Below are 24,416 nucleotides of genomic sequence, written 5' to 3' on the forward strand. Positions count from 1 at the left end.
AAGGTACAGGCAGGTTTCTTGTGAGACAGACTGTTTGGAAGCTTTTCTCCTAGTTCAAGACCGTTTTACTAACATCCAAAATGCTGATCATGATTTAGTTTCTAAAATTCATGATATTTTGACTTGGAATTGGAGAGCTGATGTCAAGGTAATTCAGAGATCAGCCAACCATGTTGCGGATCTTATGGCAAAGTTTGCAGTAGTGAATAATACCCCCAAACTGAGTTGTTGGAGCCTTGGAATGAGATTCACATCTTACTTACAAGGGACTTAGCTGCTGGTTTTTAGGGGCCCTTCCTCTTTCTTTTTGTTTCCTTTGTTTTCTTTTCTTTCTTGTTTAGTCACCAAAAATAAATTTGAGCATGTGAACAACAAACAAAATATGTCATGATTATAACATTTTCCTCACATGAAAATATAAATTTATGTCTTTTCCTAGTACTATGCATCATATTCAAATATACATAACAAAAATCAAGCTTTCCTTCATTCCATTTCTTTCAAAAGTTATACTGTACAACAATATCAAATTTCACTGTGGCATTCCTTTTTCTTGAAAAGAAGCCCTAGAAGAATAAAGGGTAAAGTATACTTTTTGTCCCTGAAATTTGGCAAAAGTTTTAAAAATACCCCTAAGTTTTATTTTGTTTCAATTTTGTCCCAAAAAATTTTTATTTGCATCAAATATACCCTCGACGGCTAAATTCTCAAAAAATTTAAGACCAATCTAACAATAATGCATAAAAATTATGCTTGATTTGCTTGTGTTGAGGGTTGTTCTTATGAAATTGTTGTTGAATTGGTCTTGAATGTTATGAAAAATTAGCCGTCAAAGGTATATTTGATGCAAATTGAAAACTTTTGGGACAAAATTGAAACAAAATAAAACTTAGGAGTATTTTTGAAACTTTTATCAAACTTTAGGGACAAAAAATATAATTTACCCAAAAATAAAAAATAGGGAACTTCCAGAAAACAAATGAAAAGGAATAGATTAAAAAAAAATAATTACAATCCCTCACCTCTTCACTCAATTTACACTCCTCACACCAAACTCAAATCAAATAAATAGAAATCAAAAAGTATAACTGTGTATGAACACCAAAGTTTTGCTAGGTTACTGAGAATCGCTTTCAATGTGTTGCAGCAAGAATTGGAAATCAGACCTTTGCCTGAGGATTGGTGGTGGATCCACTTCCATATCTGATAGTCTGATGTCACTCATAGACCTGAACATCTCCTCCATCATGAATGGTATGCTGAATGTTGTACAAGGAAACAGTGCAATAGCTTGTCAAAGAATATTTTTCCATAGAGCAAACATCTAAATTGGTCCCAAAAAAATTTAAATCGGACATTTTTTTTATCCTCAACAAAATTTTATTATTTGAGGTCTTGGAGACGAATTGGTCTCTATATAAGGAGGACTAATTTGTCTTATAATAAAATTTGTTAAAGATTAATGTACCAAATGCACATATTATAAATTTCATTAAAAGTGATAAAGGAACTAATCTGCCTTAGAGGTATAATTTTCAGGGACTTCTAAAGTAATAAAGATTTATTGAGGACCAAAATGTCTGATTTAAAATTCGTTAGGAATTAATTTGAATATATACTGTTTTCTATATGCTGCATAATGACTTCTGGGTATGGATCATACAAAAAGTAAAGTTTAGAATGGATATAGGAACAAATTAATAATTAATTACCTGGAGTCCACTTCAAGAAGGAATGAGTTATTGGGCATGCTTGTCGAGTCTTCTGTCATAAGTACTCTCATTCTACTTATGACCTGTACAGAATAATAATAACAAGAAATAATTTGAACATGCTTTTAGGCTTTATCTGTAATTTTGTGTAAGGTTATCTAATGCAGAATGAACTCATGATAGTTGTCCCAATTGTTTTAATTCTCAATGTGAATTCAGGGTCAGTTCTTTTGGTGTTAGGATATATTGTTCATAGTTATATTTCCCATTTTGAAATTTGGTCAGTTGCCCCAAGATTTAATACCTATCTGTGGATTATTGTAGCAGATTAGCAATAGTTTTTTAGGTATTGCTACTTGATTGTCATTTATTATGCCTTTTGAAGCAAACAATGTATGCAAGTATTTGCCTTAAAATGGAAATGAAAGCTTGTGAAAAATATTTGGACAACCGAGCATTAGTTCTGCATATATATGTGAACAAAGAGACAAACACTTACTTCTGGAGATAATCCCTGAGATCCATACTTGTCATCCCAGAACATAGTTCCAATACGATATATTTGTGGAATACTTAACACCTGATATAGGAAAATAGTAAACAAAAAAAATGTTAGATTATATATATTGACATGAATTAAAATAACTCCATTTTCCCCTAGAACTTTTAACCATGTGAATTTAGAGTTTAGAGAGATCATCCTTAATAGAAATCCTTAAGTTTGAGTGAAGCATATTGATGTGTTGGATGGATGAGTTAGTCAAGTTACCGGGCAGAGTTCATTGGTGATCTCTTCCAAAGATTTGTGAGCCTTTTGATGCAAGACCTGCATAAATGAAGCAATTTTTAAGAATTGAATAGAGGGAAAGGGAAAGGAAGAGTGAATTCTCTTTAATCTCAATCAGATTGTGTACCAGAAATCCGACAGCTTGGCGTATTTGTTTGAGTTCATGCCAAGATGACCCAGCAAACTGCAGTGTAAAAATACATAGAAAGTGAGTTTCTTGTGCTTCTGTCCTTTTCACTCTGGCCATGGTTTATGGCAAATATCTAATCTTTACCTGATCTGTTGCTTTAAGGCACCACAGTTCCAACTCATGCAAACCTGCCTTCAAATATTCTCCATTGCTAAAGGAGCAGCACTCTCGACGAAGCAACAAACTGAGAGAATCATGTTCACAGCATTAGGAGAACTTACATTAAATTGAATCAGTGTTTACTACTCAAATATGCTTAGAGCAATTGAAGAAAATTGTCTCACCTATTAAAGAGTTGGACATTCATGAATGAGAAAACCTGACTAAATATCTTCCCTGTTATCATGGAAGGGACCTGAAGTCACAAGATCATGGAATATTGTGAAATCTCTTCTCTTGTAAGTATAACCCAACAAAGAAAATATTGAGTACTACTTCATACTTACATAGTTATCAGACAGTACACCCAAGATTTCATCTAGCTTGTTGACAATGCTTTTCCAGTGCATGTGCAGTGCCTGTTGTTTTGCAAGTATATTCGAATGGATGTTTCTGGATGACCCTCTTATTGATCTGGTTCTTATGGCTCTTGGTGCCTGTTAATGGTGATAAAAGATTTATTAGATCATCCCATATCTAATCCCATGTGATTTGGAAGTTTTTCTTCTGGCCTAGCAAATTGGAGGTTGATATATATGATGTGTGGAAATGTGTACATGACAACATTTGTCTCGTGAGAATTTGTTAGTTTTTATTGTGAGGTGATGCTTTAATTTCCTAAGGAGTTAGCATTTTGATGTAGTTCTTGCTAGTTGCCTTACTTTTTTTTTTTTCAGAGATGTTTTGAGGAGATGTGAGTAAATTGGACTTCTATAATTTGTTCTTTCTTATATTCAATTTATCACTAGATAAATACAAAAATACAAATTTTTGTGTCTTGTTCTGTTTTCAAAACCAAACGCAGCTTAGTATTCTATCTTACTGCTGGAGGTACTAGATTCTTATAGAAGGTTTTCTTGAAAATGATGATTTACCTGAATACACAAATTCAAGAATGGGCTGATCTCCTTCTTTAAACTGTCACGGATCATTCCATATATCTTCTCAACATATGCAGTCAAATGTTGCTTAAACAGAATTGCTGGGTACTTGGCTTCCACTTTAGATTGGTCATTGTGCTTGTCCACCATTCCACTATAACCACTTGAAATCCCAATTCCCAATGAAGATGAACGTAAACCCTGGTTTTGTATATCAACAACCAATATAGTTTCTTTTATATTGATATAATACAAGGAAATTGGAGTCTTCAAAGCTTACCTGTGCCATTTTTCCAAATAGAGTGGCAGGGGAGTTTCGATTGCGCGACACCGTCTTAGTTGTGTTGCTGACCTTGAGTGTGCATTGCAGATAGAACAGAAGTGTTGAAGTTGTTGAAAGCCAATATGCTAGATCATTGATTCCTTCTTGACTCTGCCAACATAAAAAATAGTAAGTTGATTTAATAATACATGAAGTTTCAAGAGACGATGTTAACTAGAATTACTTAATCTTTATTGATGTATTAAAGTTCTTGGAAGATTCTACCTCTATAGATGATCGGATGGTGTGACTAATTTTATCAAATATATGTGTCTTCTCTGCTTCAAAGGATCTCCAATGAAGAAGTGCTTTATAAACAATACAAGCAACTGCTGGTCTGTTGTTCTCGAAACGCTTATCTACGGTAAGGCACTTGAGCAGTGCATCATAACTTTCCTGTTTACAGGAGAATTCAAAGTGGTAAGCAACCATTTATTTCAATGTTCAACTGCATGCTATCTCGAAATATTTCGATCTCTGAAACTTCTTTCCCTAATTGCTTTTAGATTTCAGAGACATACCTGCTGCCTGTCTGTGAGTGATCTTTGTTTTGTAAGGAAGGGGGCAGCTGCTCTTGGTTCCTGAAAATATAATTTTTATTATTTGATATAGAACATTATTTTATTTAGTTACCCAGAAATACAAAATGAACAAATGAGGTGAGTTGGAAATACTTTTCTTCCACGGCATTCTTCCTCGGCTAGATGTCCATTGTCTAGATTCTGCACCCTCATAAAAGATAATGTCATAAAATGATTTGTTTTTGTAAGAAAATTTAAAGTATACCTTGATTTGTGGAGTCACATTATCTGCTACAATTCTTTGTTGGATATGTTGTTCGTGTTGATCAGCAGAAATTTCCTGGTTTGTTGCTATTATATCTGGGTGAACTTTCTGCTCCATGGCAGCTGTTTCTGCCTGGTCCCGCAGGCGTTCATTCTCTGATTCTAGGTTTGCTATCTGATCCTTTAGGCTACAGAAAGCATTAGAGTTTCAGTATTTCACTATAGAAGACTATATATTATGCCAGGATTATTGTAGCAATTACTTCTGGTATTTGATGTAAGTTCTTAAATCTTCACTAAAACTATTCACTTATTTGCATTATCTGTAGAAGGTACAGAAAAGAAAGTAACAAATATTGTAAAAGACGCCATGAATTTTTATTTATTTATTTGTTTTTTGCGGAAAGGAAAATAAAGGAAGAGAGAGCCTAAAATTAAAGTAAGCATGTCATTTATATTATCACCATATTGCCAAGGGATACTAAAATTTAAAGTTGGCTAGATTCAAGTTCATCAGTGCCAGACTGATGTTTTCTGATGCTAGATATCACAAAAGAAAAGGAATAATAGAAGGTGCAAATAGTATATAGTTCTTACATTTTGATCTCTTCAGAAAGATCTTCATTTTTTGATTCTACCAATGCCTGCTGGCATAGCACTTGATTTTCAGTTTCGAGGTTGGACAGGCTCACTTCCAATCTGGAGTTAAAAATACTAGACCGTTAGTGGCAATATATATGATGGAAAGGATGTTGCATGATTCGGAGCTAAGCAACCTTTCAATAGTCTCTTGAAGTTGTGTTGCTTTTAGTTGTGCTTCTTCTGCCTCTTTAATCCTAGCTTGATTCTCATTTTCAATTGCTGAGCACTTTTCTTCAAATTCTTTAATCTTCTTCTTCAACTCCTCTACTTCAGTCTATGTATTCAGAAGTTAAATGAAATTACATGTCATCGTATTAATTATGATGTGAAAAACAATGCATATATGCTGCTGTATTTTTACTATCTGAATCGTCATTTGATGGTTTGACATTGCATCCGAAATTGTGTTAGCACTTAGCAGGATTTTCTATCTTAATACCGAAGAATCTATACGTTTTCTTGGATGAGGAAGTTTCTATTCTTCTGCAAATAATCATACATTCTATTCCATGAGGCACCATTTTATAACTTTCTTTTCCTACATTTCCTTCTACTTTTTTGTAACTTAAATTTCTACTGGAAAATGACAGCATTCTTCTTAAGAAAAAAAAGGGTTAAAAGTATAGTCCTTTCTTTCGATTTATACTCCTTAAAAACATCACATAATTTCTTTCATGAAATTTTATCCGCAGTATTGGAACTTCTACCTATAGTAATTCTGATGTTTTCAGCATTAAACTTCTGAAAGTAAATTGAACTATTCTGAGATGGAAGTTGAGATTTACCACCAGCTCCTCATTTTTATTTGTTAGTAACTCTAGCTTTGTGTTGTCCACAACAGGAACCTCTTTAATTACTGGTGGTGCTTGCTCAATTGCTAGTTTTGCTGCTTCTCTTTCATGAATAATTGCAGCGCGGGCTTCATCTAGCTGACCTTGTATTTCTTGTAAAGTGTTTTGTAGTTTTGCAATCTCTTGTCCTTTAGCTTCTTCAAGGTCAACCTGAAATTTGTTTTTTCTTGATTAGTTGATGTGGATACAATAGCTTTATGAACAAATTAGTTTCTCCTTTCACTGCTATTTTGAATGATTGGCAGTATGGACTGTGCAGTTGCTTTTGATTTAAGAGAATATTCTGAATCAAAATAATTCCTTTTATTTTACTTCTATTCACTGTGGAAACAGCCACTGACGTAATTATCAGGTTAGGCTACGTACATTATACCCTTTGAGTGTGGCTGTTCCCCGGACCCTGCGTTAATGCAGGATGCTTGTGCATTGGGCTGCCTCTTTTTTACATCTATCCACCATAACACTTAAAGCGATTTGGCATTCATAATGGAGTATTAGTTGAAAGAGTCCTTACCCTCATGTGTTTTTCGATGTCTAATCTCCATGTAAGCTCCTCAACACGCTTCTCCAACTTGTCCTTTGCTTCCTTAAGTGCTCCAGTATCCCTTGCAGCCTACACAGTAACTTAAAAATGAGCATGCCTTTTTATTTTTTGAAATATCGCTTCTTTCCTTAATCCTTATAGATATTCTAAAAGAATTGGAAGAAAGCTTATGAAATACGAAACATAAGAATAAATAAAACTCACTATCCGAAGCTTTCTGAGCTCTCTTCTAGCTACTCTGGCTCTCCAGAGACACTGAAATATAATAGCTGCTCTCTTTTGTTGTTTGTAATCAGAAAGAGCTTGAACTCTTCTCCATTGTGTCTTTGAGAGGAATATAAAATAGAATAGTCAACATTTAATCTAAAAACACAGTATTCATATAATTCATGTAGATGAATACGGTGGTCATAAATTCATGATCTATTTTGGTGTTAGATACTCCTTCTAGCTGTCTTTACCTGAAGTTTGATTGAAGCCTTCGTTTGTCTTCGGTACCTAAATTCATTTCGTGCGGCTAATGCTCTCATTCCAGATTGAATTACTATAGAACATCCTTGTAATGATGTGTAATTCATTCTTGCTCTATGTGCACGCACATGCTTCTGTATCCTGATTGAGGCTGCTTCTCGCCTCATATATTCATAGAGTTCACGTGCAAGTTTTGCTGAAATATTAATGCCAGAGGAAAATAATTCAGTTCAGTTACTTTTGGCACAACACCATCACAATGATGCAATCAAGAAATAGGAATACATGAACTGAAAACAGAAAGTTATGTGAAGACAGCTTACCTCTCCAAATTTTCTGGATATGAATTGTAGCATTTCTCAAGGTGATAAACTCTTTTCTTGTTAAATGTGTACGGATTTGTCTCTGTATGAGTCTTGCTGCTTTGGCTAAGACTTCAGCTCTTCGTGCATCTAATTCGGCCATCTGTCCAGCTCTGAGGAATACCTTTGTTTTCCCCATCTGATCGAAAGTGACATTACATGGCGAGGGAAAATGAATTAGAGCTTATAACTTATAAGTTACTAGCAATTTTTTTGGAACAATTGTGCCTTTTTCTTGAATCTGACATGTTATGGAATGTATATACTTACTTGGTAGCCTGTTAATCCCATCTTATCACATATGGCAATAGCTGCCTTTTTCTCATCCGACCTACACAGAAGAAAGACTCAATTGTCATGAGGTTTTATATGTGAAGACTTAACAATATATATTTGTTTGAGTTAAGACTTAACAATGAGAACAATAGGCCTATGCTTTTATTTCAAGTCAGTCTCAATTCATTTTCTGATATCTATATGAGCTACATAATAGATAATTCTTATTGTTATTTTCAAGTTATGCTTCAGGTAGTTTTACATAAGATTTCTTGTATTACATCTTCGATTTATCATTCTTACACTATAATGTTTTATGAATATGATTTTCAGTTTTCTTTTAATAAAACTAAAATTGTCATTTTCTTGTAAAGTAAAATAATCTAATACCCATCAAGGACATCCGGAGCTAGCATTCCAAAACGGTCAAGGAACTCTTCAAATGTTCTTTTTGTTGGATATCCGGCACAACTAATCCTTATCGCCTCAAGTACTCCCTGCAAGTTCACCGGTTGAATAAACTTCTTTGGTGGGAGGGAATAATCTAATTTACTTTACTCTTGTACATTTTAGAGAGTAGGAAACATTTAACTTACTCCACATCTTAACTGATTTAGGACATTGAAGTTCTCAAAGATTCCTGGCTGCAAGACTGTATTTGGCTTCACACACCTTATGTAATGTGGTTCTGTTGTGTTCAGTGTCTCCATGAGAGATTGTAGTTGTTGCTGGATGTTTAAGATTAGATTCAGAAGCAATTCATGCATTGGTTAAGTGTTCGAAGCAACAAGTGTCCATTTGATATTACCTTAAACTGAGAACCAATGGAAGAGAATTTTGATTGCTTTGATGTTTCGTCAGGTAAAGGAGGGAAAAGATTTGCAACAAATGAGCACTTGGATGCACATAAAAGAGCTTGATGCTCCGCTACTACGTAATCTTTATTTTTATCAAGGAAATAATCTGCTTGATATGTGACCTGTACTAAGAAGGATTTGTGACAAGAAATTAACATTTTTACTTTTTGTTGACTGGATTGGATGGCCAAGAAAGAAATTCAAACTTTATGGACACAGAAAATAAGAGCTTATTGAGCTTACATCTCCAGCATAATGGTTAATTGTGAAGTTTGTCCGAGAAAGTTTTGGTTTGCTGAAGCGCTTGTGTGCTTTATATGTCTGGTACATCTTTTGTGCAAAAGTCTCATGAGTTGACTTGGGGAACATGCTGCAGAAAATACAAATACAAATTCAAATGGTGGTTTCACTTGTTTGAAGGGGAGCTTTTAATTTAGTACTGTATAAGCGAGTTCGACCAACATGTTTGCGCCTCTTTTGGAAATTATTTTCCATGCTTGTTATAAATTTTGTTTTCATCTGTCTTGCTATTTGGATATATTCACAATATTTTGAGAAAAATGACATACCATGCTTCATCAAGAAGAGCAATTATTCCCCCAGGTTTCTGCAAGCAAGAAATAATCAGTTTCATGTCTTTCGTGGTTTCGTCTGGTATAGTTGATCCATACACAAGCAATGATGACACAAAGTCTCTTGTTACCTTCTCAATAAGATCAAGAACATCTTGATTATCCACAAATTCAACATAGCTCCAATTGATTTCCTCTTTGGTGTACTCTTCTTGCTCCATCTTGAATACATGCTGTTGAAACATATACATTTCTATATTAATATTTGCAGCAACAAAAATGCTCAAATTGTGTTTGTAAGGTAAATAGCCTTGCCTGGTTGAAATGTTGTTGCAACTTCTCGTTCGTTAGGTTGATGCATAGTTGCTCAAAACTTACAAAATGTAGAAAAGGTTAAGACTATATAATATAGGAATGCAGAAATTTTCCTTATTATGCAAAATTATTGTACTATACCTGTTGATTTTGAAGCTCTCAAACCCATAAATATCAAGGACTCCTATTATGCTTACTGCATTGGAGTCTTGACCAATTGAACTGTTAATCTTGTCAACAATCCTGCCATATTTTGATAATTCATTTAATAAGCTTACCATTAGTGGAAGGTTTTAAATTTTTTCATTTAATAGATACAGAACAAATGCATTGGAAACTTAAAACTTTTTGTATTTCCAATAAAAACTTTCTCAATTTGTAATCTGCACATGATAGATGAACCCCTCTTATTAATTGGAAGTAGAGATAATTTATTTGCAGGATGGTTTCTTAGGATTTATTGTGAATTAATATTATGATTGCTGTTGTTCAGTAGTAGTAGAATATTTCCAAGATATCTAAGTTTTGTTATTGCTGGTTTTTTTTGTCAGAATTATTGTCTTAAATCTAGTATCAGACTGCTAAAAGACAGTATATAATGATATTAATTTCTTTTACCAATCAAACAGTTTGGAGTAAACCGTCTTTGACAAAGCATCTCGGCTCAAAGAAGCCGAGTCCGGGTCGAGTGGTTTTGTAATATTGCCATCAGGAGTAACAATGACACGCTTGCAAAGTGAGTCCTCTAATGCTTTCTCATCACACCTGAACAAATGGTGAGTCAAAGGACACTAAAGGTGAAACACTGAAACTAGAGGCATTTGTGGATGGATCTATGAATTTTACATGAACAACTCTGCAGCTGTCCGAAGGTGGAAGAGTGATTTTTCATCTTTCAGTTTGGAAGAATCAACTTCAGTCCCTTTGACAAAGTCAATGTTACCAAGGTGGAGGATTGCGGCGACCACACGAAAGATAGCATCCTGTGTAAGGAAATTTTGTTAAATTAAATGTATGTATAGAAAGAAATTAATGCTTCATTGAAATAATAAAATTTGATGCACAAATGTGATGATCCTATACCTGTTCTTCCTGGTTGATTCCTACAATATCCATTGCATTTCTGGTCTCCAAGTATTCTTTTGCATCATCTACATTTGAAACTTCATAACAGTTTGATTGATTAAGATAGTGGAATTGCTTTGGATTCCCCAACTTGTACTTCTTGACATCCTATTGAGTAAATTGTAACAGTCAGTCTTGTGAGTGATAAATTATGTTCAATTTCTTTCAGGATTATTATGGAGAATTCATTCACCTCTGGTGGTGCTGAACAAAGCATGTAAAAGCAGTGATAGTTTCTCTCCGGGTCGGACACTTGGCATACTCGTGACCTTTCTAGGAGATATGTTCGAATTGCAGCTCCAGAAATTTTCCCATTCTTGTCGAATTGGATTTCTACGAATTTGCCGAAACGACTGCCACAAACTCCGACAGTTTTATAAGGTTAAGAAAAAAAGTGGAAACTATGACATAAAATCTGAACTGAAAAACAGCCTCTAAAATTTACCTTGAATTGTTATTTTTGACAGTTTTGGCATTTCCAAATGCTTCTAACACTGGATTGGACTGAAGAAGTGAAAATGTTACTACATGTACATGGTGTTAACAGCGGTTGAAGAAACAATTCAATAAGTATTCAAACTCACCTCCAAAACCTGTTGTTCTACCGTTCTTCCTTCCGTACCTGATCTTCCTCCCATGAATGCTAGATATCTCATTAACATTTTGGTGGTTTCTGTTTTACCAGCTCCACTCTCTCCACTCACCAGAATGGACTGGCTTCTACTTTCATTTATCATTGCCCTGACATGTTAAATGATTTTGATTTTCATCAAATTCTTTTCCTGATTTTAAATGTACTCCAAATCTATTTCTGCACTGTTATATACCTGTAGCAGGTGTCGGCAACGGCGAAAAGGTGAGGGCTAAGCTCTCCAAATGCTGCTCCTTTGTATTGCTCCATCATATGGATATCATACAAGTGTGGCAGTCGTCGAAAAGGATTCACTGCAATTAAGATATTCCCTGTATATGTCTGTTTATTTCAATTTCAAGATGTTAAATATTGCTCATTTCTCTTAGACTATTGGCCTATAAATACATATAGAGTTTTATGAACCGGTTGCGACTCACATATATCTCGTTAAGAGAAAAACGAATGGCAAGGTTATGAAGGACTCCTGGCTCATGGAGGTATGCCAGCTTTGTCATGTCATCAACTCCTGCTGCTGGCGCTTCTGTATCTTTCGGATAAATACTCGAAATCTCTGCCACCACCTGAAATTGAAGGTAATGCTAATGTTTATCTGCCTTGTTTACTTGTATCTTTAGCTCAAGAGTATAGTGATACATGCTTGACTTTCAAGTATAGCTTTTGGTCTCTTATTTAGAAAACAAAATGCTACTTTATGATTTGAAACTCTAATTTGGGCATATTTGAGGGAAAGAAGTTATATATATTTTTTATGTTCTGAAAAATATTTTTCTGTGACTAAATTTAAATTATATATTAGTAATAGTGAAGCTGAAAATTGCAACTGTAGCTCTAATGCTAAAACTTTGGCATTGATGCTATTATGAAGTAAATAGCAACTCATTGGTCAGCGACAATGCTTAAATAGATCTCCGATTCGCGACGGATTAGTTATTGCCTTTAGGTGGAGAGATATGAGAAACCAAAAATCAGATAATCACAGAGTATAGTCTTAGTTTTGACATATTTGGTCGAAGAAAAATCAATGACAGAAGAAGAAAAAAAAAAGAGAGAAAACATAGCTTAATTCTTTCTAAAGCTCCCCCATGTCTACAATTTGGATCCATAATAGTCAAGAACAAGGTTCTGAGGAAGTTTGTATTGTTTCACTAATAGCTAACAGAGCTTTTGAGTTTCCAGTTATATGATCAGGCAAAAGAAAAGAAGCTTACAGTTCTTCCATTTGAAGTAACGATGGTAGCATTTTTGCCATGGATTTCTGTCACCACACCATCAATCCATGAAATCTCAGGATCCTCAACCCAAACATGTGATCCGACGATGATATTCACAGGCGTTCCCTGAACCATCACAAAAAAAAAAGGTAAGGAGATCAACAAAAAAATGAAGTAAAATGTCATCTATGGTGTGAAGCTTACCATTATGCTAAATTCTGCTTTTCATGAAAATCAGAGCAATCCGAGCCGAACTGAACCAAGCCAAACCGATCCTAACAAGATAGTTACTAGAAGATAGAGGATGGAAAGAGGCTCAGAGAACAGAAATGAATGTTCTAAAGGGAAACTAAAAAAGCTGAAGAAATGCCAGGTTGGTTACTCTTTAAGCTAAAAAGTTGTAGCAATAGCATATTAGCATGCATTACTTTCCTTTACCTCACACCTCACTTACCACCCTTTCTCTTCTTAGTCCCATGTAATTTTTTTATTTATTTTTATTTTTTTATTGCTCCTTCCACGGTAGATGCTTACATGGAACCAGGAGAGCTAAGCCTCAGAATTTTTTTAAAAAAAAAAGAAAAAAGCAAACTGTTTAAAATATTGAAATCATGTGTCTGCGGCTTGCAGCATGATCACTGTGGTGGGGCCATGTTGCTTAAGACATACGGAGAATGAAACCACCACCGCCCAGGTGATAATAGTTCACAACTTGTTCCTTTCGGAATGTGATATTATTGTTTCTTTTTTTATTTTAATAATTTTGGCTTTGATTTGGTATGATCTGTGTCTGATGTATTTATATGGTAGTGAGCGGTAGCATGAATAAAATGAAACAGCTGGTTCATTCTGGTGACTGTAATCACAAAGTTAGATTTTAATCTAATTTACTCATTGGTAAAGATTCATGCATAAATGATTATATGTCATTATCTAACATTAATATTCAACTTCAATCAGAAAACAATAGGTTGGCCAAACATCCAAAGATAGTGGCTACAATTTTCAAATAAGATTTTTCTTTTTTTAGATTATTTTCAAACAGAGTGAATATATATTTTAGGAACTAATAATGTTTCTGCATATAAATTTTCATACATTCGGTTGGCCTTTAATATTCACTCCATTATATCCTTAAATTCTTAATTCAAGCATGGTTTTTAATAACTAATTTGAGTTAGGTTCATGTAATACGTTTTGGTATTTAAATAACATACCTTTTTAATTTTTTCGACTTTGCAATTCTAAGGAAAGAAAAACTCAATTCATTGTTCCCATAGTCAACATCTTTACTAACCATATTAAGTTTTATGTCCATATTTTCGTCTTAAATAGTAGAAGTAATAAAAATCTATACTTACATGTTAATTTAGATGTATATTATCCATAGACGGCATGTTACTTAAAGGAGAGTTGGTATATTGTTAGGGGAAAAAACTTTGGTATTCAATGGAATATCAAAATATTCTTAAGGTCAAATGTCAATGAAAGGTAAGCCATACACTGGCTTACATGTGAAAATGGTGAAAGAGCCAATAGGGACCCATATAATTCCCAACTTTATGTAAGTGTCCACCATCCAACAAAACCTTTTGACACTATTGGTCCTTTCGGCACAAGTGTGTAACTTCCAAGAACATGTGTTTTACCAATTTTGATTCTTTGCATGTCTACAATCAGAGTGAAATGGGCGGTTGGGTAAGTCAGGCAAGTGTAACTAACATTTGCAATTTGTTTTTTGGACTGGTATAGGTGCTCATTTTCGGAAAAAAAAAAAAAGGAAAAATTGCACATATATATATATATATATATATATATATCAAAAGTTTTCTATACAGTAGTTAATAGTTAAATTAGTCCTTAAAAGATTATTCATTTTTTAAATTCGTTTTTGAAATATTTTATCAATTAAATTGATCCTTTAAAGATTACAAATTAATCATTTTTGTTCTTCAATGATTTCATTGACAATTTTCGTCAACGATTGATGATATGAAATGTTAACTAATAGTATACATGACACATATTATGTTTAATTGGACGTTAAATAAATATGTTTATGAAAATCTATCAATTTAGTTACTAAGTTATATTGGAGCTATGGTTTATATAATTGGAAAAAGAAGCTAAATTAATAGATTTTTATAAATATTTTTATCAGCGTCCAATTAGGCATACTAAGTGTTATATATGTTGTCAGTTAACATTTCACATCATCAACTGTTGACAAAAATTGTTAACAAAGTGATGAAATGAAAAAAATTAATTAATTTGTAATATTTGAAGGACCAATTTGATTAATAAAATCTTTCAGAGACAAATTTAGAAAAAATACTCATTTTTTTAAAATTAATTTGACCCTTAACTCGGTTACATAAATAAAAATAAATAATTTAGTCATTTATTATCTCAAACATTATAAAAGGACAAATATCTAAGTAAATATAAAATATTTTTAGAATTCTGCTTAACAAACACTAAAAAGTAAAAACTGAAGAAATAGATCAGAGAATACAACAGTTTGTTACAATAACAGATGGATGAAATTTGAGATTTGAGAAAGAGGATTGTAGAAGAAAGAGAAAGAGAGAAGATTATTGATTCTCCTTGATCCAAAGATAATGGCAAATCATACAAATTATTTCTTAGTTTTCTTTATATATATATATATATATATATATATATGCACTGATCAGTAGGTTAGTTAAATGATGGGTTAAGTACGATTTTAGTTTCTAAGGTAGGGATTGAAAATTTTTTTCGTCTCCGGCCTTTTTTGCTACAAAATGATTCTAAAGGTTTAATTTAGTTTTAAAATCGTCCTTTTTACCAAATTTTTAATTTTTATTCCGAAAATACCCTTAACTAAAAAAATAAAAATAAAAATAAAAAATAAAAAAAAAAAAAGGAAACGGGTTAAGGGAAAAGGGGGAAAGGGAATCACGCTTCATGGGGGAATTGGGGGGGGGGGGGTTCCAAGGAAGAAGGTGGGGAAGGGAAGGTGGGAAAGGAAAAGGGAAGCGCTGCTGCTCCTTGCCGCCGCTGCTGCCGCTCCTCATCGTTCGGTCACACTAACGGCAAGAGAGGAGAGAGCGGAGGGAGAGAGAAAGAGAAGCAGAGAGGAAGAGAAGAGAGGAACGGAGGCTCTGAGGAAGACCGCGTCCAGCCACGCCCTGCCGTTGTTCTCATCGCGAACTGCCGTCGTCGGTCACTATCAAGCCATGTCCCGTCGCTGCTGTTGGAGTCAGGTCACGTCAACGCCAGCAGATTCGCGAGGTTGGACTATCATCAATGCTCCTCGCCGAAGCCAGCAGATCCATTGGTGTTTCATTGTTGTTGCTTCTGCTTTCTGTTTTTGTTTCTGCTTTTATTGTTGCTGTGATTCCATTATTCATTGTTGTTGATTCTGTTTCTGTTTTCTAGTTCTTTTTTTGCTTCTGTTTTTGTTGTTGTTGTGATTTCATTATCCATTATTGTTGTTGTTGTTGTTGATTCTGCTTCTGCTTTCTGCTTCTGTTTCTCCTTTTGCCTCTGCTTTCTGGTTGATTTTGGAGAAGAAGGGAGAAGGATATTTTCGTCCGAATGACGATTTTAAAATTAAGTTAAACCTTCGGACCTTTTTTTAGCAAAAAAAAGACCGAAAATAAAAAAAAATTTCAGCCCATACCTTAGAAACCAAAATCGTACTTAACCCTTAAATAATCAACTAACAACTCTAAGAATTTAGCGGCCTGTTGTCTAAATAACTAACTTTTCTAGTTTGGTATTTGATCTACATTTACATTTGGAAATAAACATGTGTATCATGTTACAAAATGAAAGCATAATACATAATATTTAGATTCTTAATTATATTTATTATATATTGATAGGACCTATAAATACTTGAATGTGTCATAAAAAAGTTAGTAAAATACCTTCTTATTTTGAATTTACTTAATTATAATTTGTTAATAATTTTTTGTTGTTGGATCTTTTATAATATTCATTGTCGAAGTAGTAACTAATTTTTTTCCTACTATTAGTTATTTAAGGCTGTTTTGAGATTGAGATTAAGAGACAAAACTAAAATTTCAGTTTTGACATATATAATTTAATCTTTTTAATATTTTTAAAAAATGAAAACATAGAAGACTGAAATTTTTAAGAATAGAGATTAAAATTTTAATAATTTTTTTTTTTAATTTTAAATTTTTAAAAAATACTTTCATTTAATTTTTTAAATTTTAAATTTATCTATCAATCTCTATATTTATTTTAAACTAAATATAATAATAAAATATAATTTAATCATATATATTTTATATTAAATAAGTAAATATAATATAAAAATTTAATTTAATGTTAGTCTTTTTTCTAAATGCCGCTAAAGAATGTAATCCACTGATCGTCAGTTTTAAAGAAAGCACTCTATGTAAAAGTGACTCGGTAAAGAATTACAAACCTATTATTCTATGCTTAGAGAGATCTTAAAATATTATTTATTTTGTGTTCATATACAAATTTTTACATTTTAAGGTATGGTATGGTGATTGACATGAGGAAAAGGACCCTTTGATTTGGTGGTGGGACCTTGAAGCACAAGAAAAAGCCTAACACAGCGTGGCTTTCCAACCAAGCATTGTTATTCATCATTCTTTCTCTTAATTCTGTGTGTTGTTTAAAGGGGAAATTTGCTGATGTGGGTGTCATTAATCATCATTACTCTCGCGTATTAAGAGGTTTTTTTTTTTCTTTTTCTTTTGGTTATTTCAATTTTCTGGCAAAGTTGAAAATAATTGCGTGGTCTATATGGGCCCGTCTTCTATAAAATTTAAATATTTGCTGTACCAAGAATATTATTTTAGGGATATATATGCTTCTCTTGTCGGTCACTGATTCAAAGTCATTTTTGTTGAAATGCCTCTTTATTTGCGAGATGCTTTTGACTTAATTTTCGCAAAATGGAACAATCAACTTCTTTTTTCTTTTTTCAATAAAAAATAAAAGATGGGAGAAAAATCTTGAACAAAATCAAAGAGAAATACTGTATAATGTTGGATATGTGAAATAAAACTATCCGAGATTGAGGTCAAACAATCATAACTTTATGAATATTCGTGCAATTAATTTGGCTTTTTTACTGAAAATGTTACTGTTTTAAAAAATTTAATTTACTGAATTGTCATCCGTTGCTACTTTTTGCCACAGTATAAATTATATTTTTAGCTAACTAGAAATTGTCACGCACTGATGACATTAGCATGCGAGTTTATATTTATCTAAAAATTCTATATGGAAGGAATTTGAATTAAACTCCACTCTATTATTTGAGATTCGCAAGTTGTATTAATTTAATCATTAATTTTTTAATTATTACAATTTAATCTTTAAAATTTAAAAAAATATACTAATATAGTTTCTGTTTATTTTTCATTTCAGAGCTCAATGCCGTCAATAATATGGCTCAACCCTTGTCACGTTAGACATATTAAAACGACGTCGTATGTATTTTGGCACTAAAGAAAGTATCGTTTGAGAATTTAGGAGAAGACGAAATGATTAAAATAAACACACATAACATAAAACAAACACATTTGAAAATGTCTAACAAATAGTCAAATACTATCTTAAACTCAAACTACAAACCAACAAACACACTTAAAAAATAAATAAAAATAAAGCCAGCCACCATGATTAATTTGAATCCACACCAGATTCATCATCATCTTTTCCGGTTGGTCTAATTTCTACAAAACAAAACAAAGATTGGTGCTCAGCTACAAAGAGGTGCTTCGTGACAGCGCTATCTTTTTGGCAACAGAGAGATGCTTGGTGACAGAGAAGATTGCCGCAGTTGGGACCTTGAACTCCCGACGGCACAGCGAGAAAAGTGCCACTACCGGGGATTGCATGAGAAGGATGGAGGAGACGGAGGAGGATGGAGGAAGAGGGAGGGAGATGGCTACGGTCTATGACTAGTGCAAGGAGGGAGGCTCTATGGAGTAGAATGGAGGGAGGGAGGGAGATTATGAGATTCTTCAGAGTTTAGAAGAAGAAAAGCGAGGGAAGGGAGGGAGGCACTGCATCCTTATGAGTTACTGAGTAGTCGCTTAGGGTTATTGATGTTAGGTTAAACGGTAAACTAGTAAACACATTAGTATTGCATGTTAATCTTCGGTTTGGTTTCCATTAAGCCAACCGAACCGAACCGATCGATTTTGTCAGGAAAAAAACCATTTTTTTTAGTTCCGTTGTTATAAATTTTAGTTTGGTTTTGCGACAATTTTCGGTCTGGTCCAGTAACTTACACCCCTAATAAAAAATTGGGATGTAGTGTATTAGTTTTGTTGAAATCCTCAAACGACGTCGTTTAGTGGCTTCTTTAGCGTAAAAACGCCAATGACGTCATTTTAATAGGTCCATCATGGCAAGGGTTGAGCCATGTCACTGATGACGTTGAGCTCCGGTGATGGAAAATACATGAGAGACTACATTGTTGAATTTTCTGAATCTGGCGGACCAAATTGTAGCAATTAAAAAGTCAGAGACTAAATCGGTGCAACTCGCTAATCTCAGGGACCAAAGTGGGGCTTAACTCAATGAATTTCGAAAAGAGAACTCGAGGAATGGAAAATAACTTAGTTATACATTATTTTTTAAATATATTACATAATCGTATATTATATTATGTATAGTTCAACAGAATATCCTGTTAATTCCAACGTTTTTGTTACGGTAGGGATTTAGTTACAAAATATGATATGATATAGGGACCCAATTGAAAATTCAGTGAAACTATAGGGACCAACAGAGTAATTAAACCTTTTTTAAATTGTAAATACCAAAGTCAGAGGGAATGATTTCGCATGCACATGATCTGTAGAGAAATCAGACTGTCTAATTTCTTTAGCACAGGGAATTTTGAATTTCTAGAGGTATTCAGTTGGTCCAATTTTTCGTTTTGCAATTTTTTTAATTAGAAAAAACCCAACTCGCTAGGTTTGATTTGATGTTTTTAAAAAAATTAAAATGAAAAAACACAAATCAGACAGTCTGATTTGTATGGTTTATAAATAGGCAGCATCTTTACCAATTGCACAATACTCTTTTTCGCTTCACCACATGCTATCATTCTTTACTTACAAACGAGAGTTTGAGTGAAAGTGATTTTGTCATTATGAGTAAAAAAATAAAATGGATGATAGAATTGTATAAAGAGTATATTATCATGGTCATATTTTATTACAAACAACTGAGTGAGTGAGATTTGTATGTGAGAATTTGTCTGATATTGTTGTTCCTTTCATAATTTCGTTTGAAGAACTAAAATATGTGATTTGTGAAAGGATAGATCCTTAAACATTGAAGAGGGTATCATGTATTTTGTATAGATATCCTATATCAGTGTTTGGTAGGTTCATTCAAATTCAAACTAAGTAAGTGACCGACAAAGCGAGCATGCAAAAAGATGTTTAGAATCTATTATGAAACTCACTCTCAGATGTCATTCATCGAGCTGTATATTGAGTTCGAACAATCTCAAGCCGACCGAAATATCGAATGGGAAGATTACAATAGGGATAGCAAGGAGGAGTTTGAAAGCAACTATGAGGTTGTTGATCCAAATGAAGATGAGGATCAAGTTGATGGCACTATAGAGGTAAATGTCGTGGAGGTGACGAATGCACTAGCAAACCAGCATCCATTTTAGGAGCCATCTTTCATGCATGCCTTGGATTCGGAGGCCATGCATGCACCAAAGTTTCCTGAATATATGAATGCAAGTATGTAATTTGAAAATTTATGTGGTAGATTAATATTATAGATTTAGTTAAGTTTGGTATAATATAATATGGTTAATCTTAAGTTCATTATGAGGGTGCAAATTGCAATGATTGGGTTTGAGGAATATATAGGGTTAAGAAATGTTAAGGTGCTCTTGCAATGGTGGTGCTTATGGTTGGAGCTGTGGCAGTAGTGGTGGTTGCAGCTCTGGAGTTGGTGACTGGTCCCCCATTGCATTGCCCTCTTGATTCTCTTACAACATAAGGTCAAACAAGTGCAAGTGATTGCCATATTGCACGATACCAATACATGTAAAGGTCCACAGGATGCTATAAAGGCATAAGATGCTCTGCAAGAACGTGACTATACCAGTTGGTCCATTGCATTACCCAAAAAGAGTGGTTGATGGACCAATAAAAATTTTTAGGGCCAGTTAGGACTTCCCTATGTGCACCGTCTAGATCCTTTCCTTGTTGTGGAATGCCCTAGATAAAACCAAGTTATCTCCTTAGTCATATTTGGCTCAATGTGATCAACACCATAAGTCTATCAAATAAACTGAACACACTAAAAGAAATATAGGATTACTCACCAAATAATAAAAGGGTTTAGTATAAATAGATATTGATATCATTTTATATTATTTTCTTATAACATACATGGCCTTCTTGCATATCGTCTTACAACCTCTTAAAGTAAGCAAGAGAATGGAATCCATAAGGCCGGTCAGCATGCTCCTAGTTATGCCACCTGATGTCATTATTTTTGTTAAGCAAATTTTCTTACTAAACATTAAAATACAATGTGCAACACTTAGTAAAACTTGTTAATAATTAATGTTACCTTGTACCAAGCATGAAATGCTGGGGCGGGGAGGCATCGAGAATCGGCAAAAGAAATGGTTGACATATCCACACCCAAGTTAGCAAAAGTGTCAGTGGACCATCAATCACATTTGAATCAAAAGAGATGCCCGACATAGCACTCTGTTTAGGTGCATTAGGCATGCTGATCCCAACTGAATTCCCTGATCCCAGCGAAGTTGTGGAGAAACGGCAAAAACTTTCAATACACTACTGACCTAGACTTGTCTGCAAACAAGATTCACCCAAATAATAACATGATGTGACACTTCACATACCTCTCCATGCTAATTCGATCGGTCAAATATAACTGATCTTTCATATTTCAAATCCACATCAACTTGATGAAGCTTCCTCTACAATTTGCCTTCCTAGGTTCAATCCCAAACTGGTGTAAATCTAAATCGATTAAAGTGTTCGTCTCTTCTTTCTCTTCACAACCATATCAGATTTGTCAAGATGAGTTGAAGTATTTTTCTTGTAATATCCTCTTGATGATTTGGCCATGCTAAAACCATGGAAGAACTTGATATCGTTGATGTTCTTGCTTAGGAATTCTTGCTTAGAAGTCTTAAAGAGCAAGAATCTATCAATTGTAGCTTGAGAAGGTGAAGAATTCCTTCAGTTATCATGTATATCTTGCTTTAAATGTTGTTTTTATTTAAAAATAGGAAGGAAGTGAGCTAGTAATCACCGAGAGGAAACCAATTTTTGTAAGCTAAAACAAAGAGGTAAGATTCGGTACATTAATTATGAGTTGATTGTGTTTTTGATGCTTGGTTGGTAGTTGATTATTTGATGCTTGAAATTAAATGTTTATGTAATGTTTTGATGTATATTGACTGGCTAAAACGCTAGGCGCTGGGCGTCCGTTCTCTGAAAATTTTTGGGTGTTGGGCGCCCTCTTCATGAAGCACCTTGGGCGTTGGGCGCCCTCCTCTTGGAATCTCATGGGCGTTAGGCACCCTCCCTTGGGAACTACATAAGTGATGGGCGCCCTCCTTTTAAAACATCATGGGCGCTGGGTGCCCCACAATTTAAATTCTTTAGGCACTGGGTGCCTACATCTTGCTATGAAGTTCACACTTCGAAGGTGTTGATCACTGGTTATGGGTGCTAAGTGCCATGCGTTATGACTTGAGGCACTGAGTGTCTACCACTGGCGTTAGGCACCAGGACACGATATAACGAGTTTTGTGAATAACTAAGGAAAATTATAATTTGGTGGAAATTCAAATTAAAGGTAAAAGTGTAATTAGTCCAAAAGTTAAAGGGTTAAAATATAATTAACTAAAACTTTAGGGGCTAGAATATAAATAACTAAAGTCTTAGGGTTAAAGATTAATATTTAAAAGTTAAAGGATATAAGAAGAATTAAAATAAAAGATGTAGACGTAAAAGGTAAATAATGTAAAAGTTTAAGGAATATAACGGTAATTATAATAAAAGACGTAAAAAGAATAATTCAAAAGTCTAGAATCTAGGAATTTCTTCATAATACACTTAGGGAGAAGTACAAGAAGAGGATTATACTTAACTATGGCACTAAAAAAAGACCAGGAACATTGAAAAAAACATTAATAAGAAAGAGAAGAAATACGAGATTGATGAAAGTGGACTTGGCCCTAAAAGATTGAGAAAAGCAGAATATGTGAGCTAAAGGTTGCTTATAGATATTATTGTTGATTGCGCCTTTGGGCTGGATGATGACTGTTGATTTAGGCCTTTTGGCGGATATGAAAGACAGGAATGCCCGTAGATTGATTTTCTTTCCAAACAAACATCAGCCCAAAAGTGTTGTTCCTGTAAGGCAAGGTCACGTATAGAAGTTATGACATGCATACTTGTCCCTAGAAGTGTCGTTCCTATAAGGCAAGGACACTTACAGCAGTTATGCTATAATGTTCTTAAGCCCTGCTTAGCTCTGGAAATCCATATCTGGCCAAGTGCACCGGGTTACGTTGGGAGCGGGTAGAAACTGACATATGAGCTCATGACCTGCACTAGAACTAGACATATATCATATTTGTTTGTGCATCCTTTTCTGTTATGTACTCTGTATGAATGTGTGTGTTCTCTATATTGTTTTCTGAGTGATGCCTTCTATATTCCTTGTTTGTTTACTATTTTTCATAATTTCTGTTTATATGCTGCACGTCTGGTAAATGACAAAGGATTAATAAACTTAACTAGCAACCTGATTCTACTAAAAACTCTCCAAGTTCTTATCCCCTATTCTTCCCTTTAGATGGATATGGGAGTTCTTTTCCATGAGCTACCAGAGATTTCATAGGATGATGTTGCATTTTGATAACATTCATCTTAGCCCAAGTCTTGAAGACCTAGAGTGTGATTCCCTCACTTTTGTAGCCTAGTGGGAGTAGAAAAGTATAGAGTTTAGGCTAGCTTGGGTGTCAGCTTATAGATTTCTTAGACAGGTCAGGGCCTGGGAGGTCATATGTATATGTATATAGTTAATAACTAGCTACTTCTATGGATGTCATAACTAAGTGGTGTTAACCGACGTGCGATGTATATATGTGTGATAGTTTTAAACTGCTTCATCTGTTATTACCTGTGATTTTATCTTTGAATGTTTCTGCTTATCAAACCAAACATTTTTAAAAAAAAATTACCCCACAAAATAACTACGTTTTAATAACGAATCAGGCTCATATAATAAACAATAGTTAAAAATTAATAAGGCAAGTTAGTGACACTTAGCTTCTAGTATGATCATGACATACTAGGAGTTAGATCGTTACACTGTACAATGGTCGCAAAATTACATAGCCCTTATACATAGTTTGTATGTTGTTTCTTTTTAAAAAGTCAATGAAATATAATCTGAATAAGTTCACACACAAATTCTTTAATGTTGTGCTAATCCAATGTTGCCTTTAATAAAATTAGAATTTTTATTTAGTACTTAAATTGAGTTTGTTCGTATTAAGTTTCCGTTATATATACTAAAAACTTATTCCTCAAAATCTATTTGAATTACTGTTACTTAAACCATGACATTAATTTTATATTTCTTTTAAGATAGGAAAAACAAATTAGAATATT

At 33.9% G+C, this 24,416-nt stretch overlaps 1 protein-coding gene across 1 annotated transcript; it reads right to left on the reverse strand.

Annotated features, from left to right (window-relative positions):
- Nucleotides 1-461: 461 nt before the first annotated feature.
- On the reverse strand, nucleotides 462-13,150 carry XIF (myosin-like protein XIF). The gene is made up of 41 exons (XM_088496718.1): nucleotides 12,922-13,150; nucleotides 12,715-12,843; nucleotides 11,923-12,066; nucleotides 11,679-11,824; nucleotides 11,436-11,592; nucleotides 11,297-11,355; nucleotides 11,045-11,204; nucleotides 10,810-10,959; nucleotides 10,573-10,709; nucleotides 10,345-10,491; nucleotides 9,868-9,969; nucleotides 9,727-9,784; nucleotides 9,543-9,644; nucleotides 9,409-9,446; nucleotides 9,083-9,209; nucleotides 8,791-8,961; nucleotides 8,579-8,710; nucleotides 8,373-8,479; nucleotides 7,977-8,037; nucleotides 7,668-7,845; nucleotides 7,335-7,540; nucleotides 7,078-7,197; nucleotides 6,844-6,942; nucleotides 6,264-6,479; nucleotides 5,613-5,752; nucleotides 5,434-5,535; nucleotides 4,838-5,024; nucleotides 4,726-4,773; nucleotides 4,573-4,632; nucleotides 4,277-4,447; nucleotides 4,010-4,162; nucleotides 3,724-3,930; nucleotides 3,136-3,285; nucleotides 2,974-3,044; nucleotides 2,774-2,873; nucleotides 2,627-2,683; nucleotides 2,482-2,538; nucleotides 2,212-2,292; nucleotides 1,713-1,795; nucleotides 945-1,259; nucleotides 462-566 (listed from the first exon to the last, which is right to left on the reverse strand). The coding sequence occupies exons 1-40, from the start codon at nucleotides 12,922-12,924 to the stop codon at nucleotides 1,118-1,120; spliced, it is 4,758 nt and encodes a 1,585-aa protein (XP_088352844.1). The 5' UTR covers nucleotides 12,925-13,150; the 3' UTR covers nucleotides 462-566; nucleotides 945-1,117.
- Nucleotides 13,151-24,416: the final 11,266 nt, after the last annotated feature.

This window comes from Arachis ipaensis, chromosome B8 (genome assembly GCF_059453495.1).
Source record: "Arachis ipaensis isolate K30076 ecotype BB chromosome B8, ASM5945349v1, whole genome shotgun sequence".
NCBI lineage: Eukaryota > Viridiplantae > Streptophyta > Magnoliopsida > Fabales > Fabaceae > Arachis > Arachis ipaensis.

Excerpts from the sequence above, each read along its gene's own strand:
- XIF (XM_088496718.1), bottom strand. Across the intron at positions 7,198-7,334 it reads AGGCTTCAATCAAACTTCAG|ACACAATGGAGAAGAGTTCA; the intron begins GTAAAGACAGCT and ends TTCCTCTCAAAG. Across the intron at positions 1,796-2,211 it reads CTCAGGGATTATCTCCAGAA|GTCATAAGTAGAATGAGAGT; the intron begins GTAAGTGTTTGT and ends TATTCTGTACAG.